We start from the raw sequence: 12744 nt of genomic DNA, 5'->3' as shown, positions 1-12744 counted from the left end.
ACTTGTCTTTTTCAAAGGCTCAGACACTTGTGCTGATTTTTGAACTATGGAAAATACAAGACTGACTCTTCTGAAGTTGCTTGGATAGTATATTAAGAAAAAGAACATTCTGAAGCAAATTGCTCTAGCATTTTCTATAAGGCAGGATTAAATGGTAATGTTAATGATTTTTCTACCTGACATTTATACCTTGCAAATTCTCTAGACAAGCTGAGAGTAAAGAACCTAAATTAAATTGCTTTAGTATTTTCTTTGCATAGAAACATTTTTTTTTTCCTTTTAGTATAAGGAATTAAAAGTACATATCTGGTTTATTTATTTTGTAGAAATAAAATGCCCCATTTCCACAGCCAGATAAACAATCTGAATGTTTTAGATATCCAATACGTTGCTACAATAGTTTAATAGACATTTCATACTAGCTGGTGTTAAAAGAATAGCTAGAATGTAAACCCTGTAATATTCACTTAGTAATACGGCCAACTGAAAAACTTCTCTTCAAGAGTAAAGTAATATATTCCTGAACAGCCAATAGATCGACAGGGATCTGATTGCCTAATTATGAGTATGCATATCACAACTTCATTTGAAGCTGTAAAACTCAAGTGTAAAACAGGAGACTAAAGCAATATTAACATCTATAAAAACTTAATTCGTCTGAAGGTTTCTCATATAAATTCTGGAATATTACAAAAGAATGAGTCATCTACATTTCAGGCAAGTCATGGTAGTGCATTAGGTGACGTAGTCTTTAAAAGAATTTATATACATCTTATTAACTTTATCTAAGTAGTTATTGTCTCAGAATCTTACTTAGAGCTCCTGAGTTGACTTTTGGACACCCTTCTTGTTCCCAGTTATGAGGCAAACATTGAATTTGGGTCATCTGATATAGCCTACATCTTCAAGCAACAAGTGAGATTTAGTGCAAAATTTATTATACAAGAATGGCACATTCAAGAATCTGTACAAGAATACAGGAATTAACATTAAATTTTGCACATAAATAATGTTAACGTGATTTTCTAAGTATTAAATAAAGTTGATGCTAGTATTCTGCGCTAATGACCTACAGATTTTAAATCTCTTTGAGGTAAAGACAATTGCAGAAAGAAAAGATGTTTTCTTGCTCAGCAAATCCAAGAAAGAAAAAAGCACTGGAGAGACAGCAGAAAAAAATAATAGAACCCTAAGAGGGAAGAATACTGAGCCTATAAAAGCAAAGAAGAAATCATTAGTTTCTGGAATAGAACTCTGAATACTTACAATCATAGGTACTGCAGGGTTTTCAGCTAGTAATGTGGCAATCACCAGGAGGTCATTCCGTAGCTGTTGATCGTCGTGCCGGAAGCCACGCGTGACAAGATGGACAAATACTTCTTTCAAAGCACTTAAAATAAAATGAAATGCATTTTACCTTTTCCTTTCCTATTCTAAAGCTGGACAGCTCTATGTACATGAATCCTCATTCAGCATCATACTTTTCAAAGTCTTAGGGGTTAACTGCAAGAGAAATAACTTAAAACTTTATTATGAACTGGATTTTTTTGGGTACCACTGGACATGAAATTTATTCATAGATGCAAGATGCATGTATTGAAAATTGCATCTTCCACTGTTTGTGTTATAATTAATTAATACAAGAACACAGTATTTACTCAAATGGGGAACTGGAAATTGCTGAATTATTATTGAGAAGAAATGGTTTAACCTTAAATAGTTAAAACAATCTAACTCACTAAGGAAGAACCTGTTATTTACTCCAGCAGAAGATCTAGAAATAATCCTTGTATATCATGGCATAGAAATTCCTTGTAATTTTGTAACATCAGCATTTCAACAGTGAAAGAATACTGGTCTGTTGAGCCTAAGGTAGGATCTTGAAAATGCTGCAATTAACTCTTTTATGTTACAAAGCATAGATAGAGCTATTCCTCCTGCACTATGCAGCAGAGCACCTTGTTCTTGCCCTGTAACAGCAACAACTGTGTTAATACTGAAAACTTATAGAGGATGAAATAAGAGACCCATTTGCATTTCTCTGTTAATTTCAAACAAAATGCTATACAATAGAATGCTTTAGATGTATGCAAAATTACAAAATTAATTCATAAAATGCTCCCTGTACTTACAGCACACATTCCAAGCTGCTGAGCTGATTAACCACTTCTTCTTTTGAGGCCTTTTCTAGCAGGCTCCATAGGATATCTGAGGAACGGAACATCAGCTGTCCTGAGGGATCAGCACCATTTAGATACAAACAAAGCCTGCTGGCAGCTTGGGCCTTCACCATTTGTCTGCAACTTATCTCTGAAATTATGTAAATCGGAGTAATTAACTCTCTATAGGTCAGTAATTATTTCAGGCATGTTCACAGAACAAAAGATCTAAGATCAGTGGTAATGAGATTATTGAAAGAAGAGTTTGTACTAACCAGAGGTAGAAAGATGCTGGAGAGTTTTAAGTATCCACAATGTCTCAGTAAGTTGATTTTCAACTAATGCTAGTGACGAAACAAGTGCTTCTGCTAGTCCTCCTTCTTCAGCCATCTGGATTTTATAGTTTGCATTTGTTGGCTGGTAACCTGCACACACAATAGCTTTAGTTATAATGCAGTAAATACTCAAAATTTTGATTACTTCATAAAATGTTCATCCTTTCTCAAAAAAGGATTGAAATCAAGTATCATATTTCAAGTTGTTAAGAAAACAATCCAATACACAAGAGCTGCTTTTCTCATATCTGAGTAGTGCCTAAAACATATCCAACAGACTCACCCTCAAACAGACTTCAATGCTACAGGAACAAATTAATTGCTTCTTAGATTTTAGACAATGAAAGCAAAAAGAGGGTTATAGAAGTGAAGAACTTTCTTCAGTCATCAATAAGTGGCTAGTGCACAACCTAGTTCTCTTCAGTAGCCACTTCACTAGAGAATTACTCCATTCTATCATTATATTACTTAAAATAGATTAATCCAAACTTTGATTTACAAGCCTGATGTATGCTAATTTCTAATGTATTTTTACTTTTGTCCATGCATATGCAAATCTGTAATTCATTACTGAATTATGGGGAAGCTGAAGCATTGAGAAAATAAATTTATTTTTCTATTATGATAACTCATGAAAGCAATGTTTATCTTAATCAGCTCAAATATATATTTATGTGTATATATACACATATATATGCTAAATGTCATAAAGTACAAGATTGATAAAAACAGATAATGCACATGGTGAAATGAGGTTTAACTAAGCACACACTCTGATAGGCTTTAAGTTGATATTACTTTATAGATAAGAGAACTCTGCAGGGTCAAACTTTGGCAAGATTACACATATGCTTAGGGATTAAATATTTGACTTTAACAAATCAGACTGAAACACATTCTTCATTTCAAGATAACGTATCTTATTTTCTAAATTGGAAAAAGAACAGAATTGCTCAAAAACATTCACTTATCCTGATGGAATTATTTACAGATTTAGAACTAAAAGCACACATAGCTACTTGCAGGATTTGGGTCTTGTTTGTAAGGTAAAAACAGATTAGGACGCTTTCATATTTCTAGAATTTTGAAAGGGCTGTAGCAGCAACAGCTTCCTTGGGCCTCCTAAAATAAATGACAACTTGTAAAAGGGCACAGGACTAAGTGGCACACTGCAGGAACACAGCAGGGGAGCACACTGACATCAGGCATGCACCTTGACCTGCACTCTTCAGTCACACTGTGGCAATATTCACTTGAGGTTGGCTGCCTATAAATCCAGTGCTGCATCAGAACACGTGATACTGTACCCCTCTGGGAGGGGATCCATGACTGACTTCACCTGACAACAATCTCTGACACCATCACAGGAGTCAAAGGACTTCTATAATAGCGGATTCTGAGTTCATGCATAGCCTCTTTCTTCAGAGACAGGTCACATCATTTATTCAAACCTATGCTCAAATGTATCCATATAACATGAACTCAATCAAATTTAATGGATTCAGATCTATCCTTCACAACACAAGTGAAACCAAAGCTTCTTAGGCTTCTCTAGGTGACATAAAAAAAGTTGAAAACTACATTTACCTTCTTATAATTCTGATCATAACTGCTTTTTTTACCCCTCCATTACCCACATTTCAGAGATCTTGTAACACTTCACGTTTTCTGGATGTTAGTTAATGCTAATTCTGTAAGTGCAATAATTAATTCCTCGTATGGTGATGAACTTACTTCAGATTTAGAATATGCACCCCTATAAAAACATGTTAATTGCATGTCTGCCAATGTTACTTATTTAATATATGAGATACAGTAACCATAGTTATAAGGAAAAATTAATCAATAGTTAATTAAAAGAGGCATTTCAACGTAGTTGGGATCATTAAAAAATAAAAATACTGTGCTTTACCTGAAAGTAGTTTTCCTGGTAGCTCTATATTATAAAAGCTAACAATACTCCTACAGATTCGTATTTTAACTTGAGAGCTTGGCACTCTCATCAAGTAACCTGTTAGAAAGAGAAATAAGTGTAATTAACAGACTTTTAAATTTTTTCAGAAAATATTCTTAACACAGTATTCTTCTATCACAGCACTTAGTATTACCTTTGGTCATATACCCTGCAAATCTGTGATTTCATGCAAAGTTTCATTATAAAATACTCAAGAGACAAAGACTCCCACACTGGAGAGGACAGAGGCATCTTAGAGGAGTAGCATAAGTTTAATCAAAAAGTTATCTTCTCTGCTTTATGACTACAGACACTTATAAGACACTGCATGTTATTCCAGAAGTTGTGGAATTCTGAGTAAAGCTACTAAGCTACTACACTACGCTGCTGTCATCACTATCATGTCATTAGAAACCCTTCTAAACAGGTATGATATGAAATAAAGGGCGCATAGAAACAGGGAGGATACATGCTCCTTGCACCCCAGGTTTCAGTGTTTACAGTGATACCCCCATTTCTCAGATCAAATTTAAATAAAACACACCATATACACCTTTGCTGCTTCATCTGTACCGATAACGTTTTCTCATGTAGCTTTTGATGTTGCAGATAGGTAATTCTGCTAGCCAATCTGCAGGCTAGCTGCAGAGCAAAGTAAAAATTGTTTGTAATACTAAAAAGCCCAGAGGATTGAATGAATAATTTAAACAAATTACCTACATTTACGAAGGAGTAACAGTGAATTAAAATTGTGCTAATAATACAGTTGATTTTATTGTGGCATAATAACAATTTTATTGTGGCGTATCAGGTTACACTCACCCAGTTGTGCAATGGATTGTGAAACTTCAACGGAATAGTTTACTTCATCAGATGATTTCTGTTTTAGAAATGGTAACCTGCAAAATGAAATTTAAAAATATTACAACTAGGGTTTAATAAAGTCACCATGAAAATTCAGTAGCTCTTCTCCCTTGATTATTTTTTCAGATAAGGACACCTTTTCTAGGATAAACGCATTCTTTGCAATGCTGATTCTACACCGAAAGTTTCATAATCTGCAATTACATGTTGGCAATTAGTGGTACATGTTCATAGATAATATTTTCATAATTTAAATATGATACAATAAGACATGTTGAATAAACAAACACCATTTAAATCCTACAACCTAGACACTATCAGGCTATTACAGACCTATGTACATTCAGCTGCAGAGGTGGAAAAAACAGATCAAGGACAAAACCTCCTGAAATGGGTAAAAGTAAACTCAATAAACTGACTCCAAATAGCACAACAACAAATTCATTTTTAAAAACTGGATATTAATAAATACTCAGTAACACATTCAAAATACTCAGATACGACATAAACATGTAAGGGCTAAAAATTGTCTAACAGTAAACAATTCTGATATTATGCTAAGGTCTCTGCAGTACATACTGCAGAAGTAGCTTTCCGGTAGGTTTACCTCTGTAAACACTGCCAGAGAAAAAGAAAGGAGAGAGTAAACAATGCAAGAAATGCTGGGGGAGGCAGGGGAGGGTGAAACAAGACATTGGGGAAAAAAAAGTGGGAAGATGACAGGTAAACAGAAGCAGTTACAAGAGTGGAATATTTTACTGGAGAAATTAACGTAACTGAAACTGAATTCTAAAAAAAACCCCAGCCCCTGCCTCTGGTTAAAGGTTTCTGTCATATGAAGTAGCAGAGAATTAGTGAATTGTGGTGGAATTTCCATAGTATAGAAATTAAGGCAAAACCCAAGGGTGCAGTTTTCAAAAATAAACTCATTGCAGAAACCACAATTAGCACTGAACTGCACTAAAAGAGGAAAAGTCTCACACCTACATTTTATTGAGTTTATACAGTCATTCTCAGTTTTGTCATGCTACTAGGAAACACCAAACAAAATTCAAGTCCATAATGTACCTTCTCATTCCCCACTGTGTGGCAGCAAAGAAAAGCAGTACAACTGAGGGTGCTTAGGGAACGAAAAGATTCAGCTGCAAAGTTCTGTGTTTATTAAACCCCACAGCTAAGAGGAAGCTATGCAAAAATTTATCTGAATATCTATTTTACTATGCCACTAGTTTTCCATCTGGCAGTTTGGTTTTTTTTATCTTCCATATTCTCCTCAAATGAAATAAAATACAATTGTAGCTACAAGTAAACTATAAATAAATTTACTGAATTATTGAGGAGGAGAAGACTACTGACAAGTGTGGATAACACCTAAATTCTATTCTATAGATTACAGTAATTTCACTATTATAAGCCGCATTGAGTATAAGCCGCACTTCCAGGTGCCAGCAATTTTTCATTCTTTGTCCATACATAAGCCGCACCTGATTATAAGCTGCACGTTACAATACAGAGTGTGATAAAAGGTATCTATTCTATCACCATCTCTTGAGGGTGGGGGCAGTGATCCTTATCTCAATGGCAGATATTCTGCTAGTGGGCCATCCATTGAAACCAGGTGAGGCATTGTTCTTTATCTTTTCACAACCCATCCTTCCTCCACCAAGTCATTTTCTGCTAATGGCCCATTGAGTCCCACTGTGTGACTGATAAAATTACTTCATCCCATTAGAAGTTGCTCTAGCCAGGGGGAAGAGCCCAACATTTCTTACCAAGATAAAAACAGAGGTTTTGGGACACTAAGGGAGCCCCTTTCTCCACTGAACTCCAGAGGAAAACCGGATTTCTCCACATCACCACTGGACCTCCGGAGGGAAACTGCACCTTCCACAGGAGCACTGCTTCAACTGAATCACATCTGTCACTGCGAGAGGATGCAGCCACCATTTAATGGGACTGCTGCCAACACCCTGCCTGAGAGGGTGTCAGGTTGTACCCTGACTTTGTCAGGGTTTGGAGTTTGTTTCTTTGTAGTACTGTATTTCTATTTTAATTTCCCTAGAAAAGAACTGTTATTCCTAATTCCCATGTTTTTGCCTGAAAGCTCCTTGATTTCAAAATTATAATAATTTGGAGGGAGGGTGTTTACATTCTCCATTTCAAAGAGAGTTCCTGCCTTTCTCAGCAGACACCTGTTCTCTAAACTAAAACAGCAACTTTTTGCTCTTTGTCCGTATATAAGCCGCACCTGATTATAAACCACACTTTGGGTTCAGACCAAAATTTTAGTCAAAATGGTGTGGCTTATAATCGTGAAATTACTTAAAATACAATGAAAATGACAACGAAGATGCCCAAAAGTTCATGCAATGCATTTTAAAAGAAAATATACAGTAATCTCATGATTATAAGCCGCACCTGATTATAAGCCGCACGTCCGGCTGTCGGCAACATTTCGGTCTTTGTCCATATATAAGCTGCACCTGATTGTAAGCCGTACTTTTGTTCACAGTGATGATCCGCGTGCAACTTTCACAAAGTTGCCAATTAGTAACACAATCGCGGGATCGCGGGGTTTACTGCTTGGTGCTGTGCAGGCTCGGCCCACTCAGGGCTGCCGACGGGGCTGAGTGAGCCAGCTCGGCGCTGCTGCTGCCAGGCTCACTTTCCCCACCTGCACCGCCAGCCCGGCACCTGCCACGTTCGCTCCCCCTGGCCCGGTGCTGCCCCGCCAGGGCCGGGTGGGGTTGGCTCGGCTTGGGACTGCTGCCAGCTCACACTTCCAGGTTGGCAAATTTCAGAACTTTTTTCATATATTCGCCACTCCGGATTACAAGCCGTACTTCCGGGTTCAGATCAAAACTTTAGTCAAAATGGTGCAGCTTATAATCGTGAAATTACTGTAAATCCTAAATCCTGTTGGGGTTCATTCTCTCCTGTAATATGGCTTGTCATTTTGTAATGCTTACCTTCAGGTATTAGAGTGTTTCTGTGTCACTCTGGGTTTTTAAACTCACTTAAGAGCTTGTCTGGAACAGCAAAAAACACCCCAGTACCACTTAGCTGCTGAATCTTTTGAGGCCAGTAGTCCCAGATTGACTTAAGGCATAAGAGACCTTGGGGAACGCTGCTTCCAAGCAAGCTGGGGCCATGTACAACACAGTTTTGAATTATGTCACATGTAACTGCACAGATACCAAACTGTTAAAATAGGTTCCTCATTCATATCACCAGAAACTGGACACAAGTAAAAGCCGGTTGATGAAAAGGAAGGATGATACAATTGATACCTTGCAGATACAGGTGCTTTGTAGATCAATGCTGTAAGGATATATTAGTTGCCTTAGAAAATGTATAGACCTGTTAATAAGCAGTATTTTAATCTCTAAAAGAGGGGCTGAGATACTTACCCAAACAATTTAATAAGTCCACATAAAGGCTCGGTGAAAGCTTCTTGTTCATTCATTTTTTCTGCACACAGGTTAAGAATTTCGGTAATTTGTGCTATATTCTTAAGAGGCTTTTAATGTGAAATTAAGGAAATCAGATCATCTGTACCACTATGAATTAGAAGAAAAAGCTGAAAACTGTGCTCGTCATACTTGAAATTCACAACAAAGAAAAAAATAAGACCAGTGTTCACAAAGTTAGGTGTTCAAAAGAATTATGTCAGTCCATACTTGGGCTTTTTGAAGCAGCCTTACTTTTACCTAAGTACAGCTTCTGCAAATCTGATTTAGGCATCTTCTCAGCTGAACTCATTGGAAGCTCAGTACAAAATTTCTAAACATGGAGGATGAAAAGTTTCACATCACAGTGTCAGATTTACCTACCTAAATTCTGAGACAGCCTTGTGATGCTTAAATTGTTTTCTCCTCTAGTCCCAAGTGACTAACTGAAATTTGAAAGCCTGGACCCAAATACATATCAAGATTATTTAATTTAGGGCAGAGGCACAAAATCAAAACTGAACAGAGAACTGAGACTGACAAGTGACTACCAATCCACTGACTCACAGAAACTGCCTTTAAGCACACAACTCAGTTGTAACATGATGCCTTAAATCACAGTGCAATTATCAGAACTGTATGAAATTAATCACATTTTTTTCCACATTCCAGCACCCTCCTTAGTACTTCTCGTTCCTGGAACCTTTCAGTTTATACTGTAAATATGAAAAAAAGTTTCAGATAAATTAGTCTGACTTCATTTTTCTTTAAAATGTCTACTTATTGGAAGTCTATTTTATCTTGCTATTTTATCTGCTGTTTCTTAAGTAGTGGTAATTATGTGTTTGTGTTCTGAGTTTAAAGTACACCAGTTACATTTTGGACACTTACAGCCACAGTACAGGTGAGAACCCTCTATTGAATTTTGTGACAAATGAATGTAATATCCAAGGATCTTGCCAACCTACCAACCTTGGCTGTGTGCACACAAGGAGGCCAGTGATGAGAATGTATATGATCATCCCATTTCTCTACATGGAAGCACAGTACAGCATCAAATACTTTGCTGAAAAGTCAGACTATCGCCGTACATAAAACACCATGACTTCAGAATTGTAGAGTGGCAAAAAGGATACAATTCCATTCTCAAAGTGCTTGACTACCTTCTTGAGAGTTTTCAGCTGCTCATCTTCCAAATCTTTCTTAAGTAAAAGAATGAAAAGCAGGTCTTAATTGCAGTTTGCGCTAGAACCTTAAATGATTATGTTAATCCCCTTTTAAGTTTAAAGTGGAAACCAGATTTAAAAGTTTACAAGATACAATGAAATTCTGAAAGTGCGTTGAAGGAGGATTAACTCCATGATGAAGCCTCATTTCTAAGTATGGAGTCTATTCTCTTGTAACTGAAGAGGCTTTAAAAAGCTCCTGTTTAAACATGTGGCCTCTTTCTCTTAAATTCTTTGTGATTCTTTGCAAAGCAACTAAGAAAACCCAACCTATGTCGCATACAACATAAATGTGTAAGCATGTAGATCTAAGCGGCTAAGAGTGCTCTGCACCACTAGGAAACAGCCTTCAAATTCCAAGTTGAAAACAACTGAAGTGAGGATATGTCAGGCTGTGTCAGTGATGTGCAGCGTCCGTTTCAGCTCTCCTCAGCACCTGCAACACGAGGCAGGCCAGGAAATTGTTTCAGGAGTTAACAAGCCCAGAATCCTATAGGCATTTTATCATATATCTTATGGTCTCTACAGAAGCAGTAAACAATACCATCTGACACTTTTTTCTTCAGCCAGCAAGTTTATTCTAGCAGCTCTGTATTATAAAAGGGGAAGAGGGGAATATATAACTACTTCTCTGTGGGGCATTAATTTAAAATCTGCTAGGTTTAATCAGGTCCTTTTTTAAGAGCATAAATTATCTGTATTTTGGATCAAAATTATTTGATGGCTTAGTAATTTAATTTGCCAAATCATCTTGTGGAGACTAAAAATAATCTGGAAAGCCCCTGAGATGATGCTTCTCCTATGTGCATAGGTAGTTGTATATATTCTTCAACATTGACCTTTGTATACTTCTCCTTCATTTAAAATCACCTCCCTGGAGAACTGTTAGCAGTTAACTTGGTCAATGACATAAATTCATGACATACTTTCAATAAGGTTGTATATGTATCTATTTCCCAGCTGTAGGTTTCAGACTCTAAAAATCTCAAATAAGAAATTCCGCATGTCTGAATGCTCATGCTTTTGTCTTTTAAGTTCCTGTGTGATCTTCTCTTTCTCTATGTATTTTTTCAATACCAATCCATAACTGACACAATTTTTTATAACAATGATCATTTTTAGAAGCATTCAAATACCAGAAGAAACACTCATCCTTGTGCTCTGTAGCTCCAGCCACCTGTGCTGGATATAATAAACCCACCAGAGTTTATTCAGGGCGGATGCTACAGTATCTGTGTAAAACATTTGTCAAAGCCCCATTACTACGCGTGTAACTGATAGTGAGGTACCAGGGTTACTTACTGAGCCCGACCCTTTGAGTAGTGTGATGACATGATTCAAATCCACTGATCTCAACGATGCATCCTGAAAAAGCAATACTTTTAACCTTTTTTTTGTTTTTTCTCTTTTTTAATTTTGAAATTTTGCTTTTAAGCCGGGTTAAATCAACATGAGTTTACTCAGGGACAGGGAAATCCCGTGTGCGGAGCACAGACCGAGGTTTGTTCTCAGGCCGGGGAAGACAGGGCAGGGAGGGCAGGGACGGCAGGGAGGGCAGGGGAAGGGAGGACAGGGGAAGGGAGGGGAGGGGGAAGCAGGAGAGGGAGGGGAGGGCAGGGGAGAGGGAGGGGAGGGCAGGGGAGAGGGAGGGGAGGGCAGGGGAGAGGGAGGGGAGGGCAGGGGAGAGGAGGGAGGGCAGGGCAGGGCAGGAATGGGGCCAGCAGCGGGGCTGGGTGTCCCTGCCCGCCGGAGCGCTCACCTGGGCGGCGTCCGGGGCGTTCCTGCGCCTCTCGCCGCCGCCGCGAGAGGGGCCGAGGGCAGGGGAGCGGGAGGCCGCCCGTGGGCCGGGAGGCTCGGCCGCGGCCAGCGAGGCCATGGTGGCTCCGCTCGGCGGCAGCGCGGCCCGGCTGTTGCCATGGCAGCGGCTCCGCCCGGCCCCGGGGCTCGGCTCCGCCGCAGCCTGCGGGGCCCGGCCCAGCCCGGCCCGGCCCTCCGGCCTCGTTCCGCTGCCGCAGCTCTGTTCCGACCCCCGCGTGCGACGCCCTCCTCCTCCCTGCCAGAAAAGTCACTTCTATCTATAAAACCATTTCCCCACATCTACCATTTATCACTTCTACCTCTTCAGTTGGTAATGAAAATATTAAAGACACCAAGGCCTTACTTATGAGAGTATTGAAGTTTCAATCTTAAAAATGCTAAGAAATATGCTAAAAAAGTGGACTTGATGTAAAGAGGATTTCTGTTTTGACTAAGGACAAACTATTTTGGTGTGAAGTCACAGTTCAGCAAACTCTATTCTTGAGGTAAAACTTAAATTTCATAACACAACTAGGTGCTAGATCAAGGTTACATATCCAGGTCTGCCTTTAATCTCCTGTTGACTTTCCTGAGTGAATTATTTCCTCTAACACTCAGTATTCACTGTTTTAAAAATTTGGTTGGGAGTTTTTAAAGGACTGTTGTTCAGTATATACCTTTCATGTGCTGCAATGAGGTCTTCAGCTCTAGCTAAATGATGGCCTTTCCTTGGCTGTATTGAACCTGTAGACTGTATCCAAAGCCACCTGCACTCTATCAAATATGCCACTGGGGTCTTTAAAGTACAGAAATCAGTCTTTCTAAGATTCCTTCTAAGTCTGTTGACTCCTTGACTTCCTTTTCATTTTTTAAAATTTTTTTTTGTCTGTCCTTGAAGTGGCAGGCAGTAGACTCAGCCTCAAACCCGTCAAGTCAAAAGAGCTTTCAACATCTGGATTT

At 38.6% G+C, this 12744-nt stretch overlaps 1 protein-coding gene across 6 annotated transcripts in view; it reads right to left on the bottom strand.

Annotated features, from left to right (window-relative positions):
* LOC116993263 (GTP-binding protein 10) overlaps window positions 1-11863 on the bottom strand; it is a 62662-nt gene extending 50799 nt beyond the window's left edge. For all 6 annotated transcript variants that reach the window (XR_004417253.1, XM_042779385.1, XM_033053644.1 and 3 more), the window contains exons 1-9: window positions 11747-11863; window positions 11290-11352; window positions 9898-9963; window positions 8723-8832; window positions 5271-5347; window positions 4407-4505; window positions 2435-2584; window positions 2133-2310; window positions 1267-1390 (exon numbers count right to left, since the gene is read on the bottom strand). Coding sequence is in view for 5 of the 6 variants with exons in the window: in XM_042779385.1 (XP_042635319.1) it covers window positions 1267-1390; window positions 2133-2310; window positions 2435-2584; window positions 4407-4505; window positions 5271-5347; window positions 8723-8832; window positions 9898-9963; window positions 11290-11352; window positions 11747-11863 (984 nt within the window). In the remaining variant the exon portion in view is untranslated. The remainder of the gene's footprint in view (window positions 1-1266; window positions 1391-2132; window positions 2311-2434; window positions 2585-4406; window positions 4506-5270; window positions 5348-8722; window positions 8833-9897; window positions 9964-11289; window positions 11353-11746) is intronic.
* Window positions 11864-12744: the final 881 nt, after the last annotated feature.

This window comes from Catharus ustulatus, chromosome 1 (genome assembly GCF_009819885.2).
Source record: "Catharus ustulatus isolate bCatUst1 chromosome 1, bCatUst1.pri.v2, whole genome shotgun sequence".
Taxonomy (NCBI): domain Eukaryota; kingdom Metazoa; phylum Chordata; class Aves; order Passeriformes; family Turdidae; genus Catharus; species Catharus ustulatus.
This window is presented reverse-complemented; position numbering and strand designations above follow the sequence as displayed.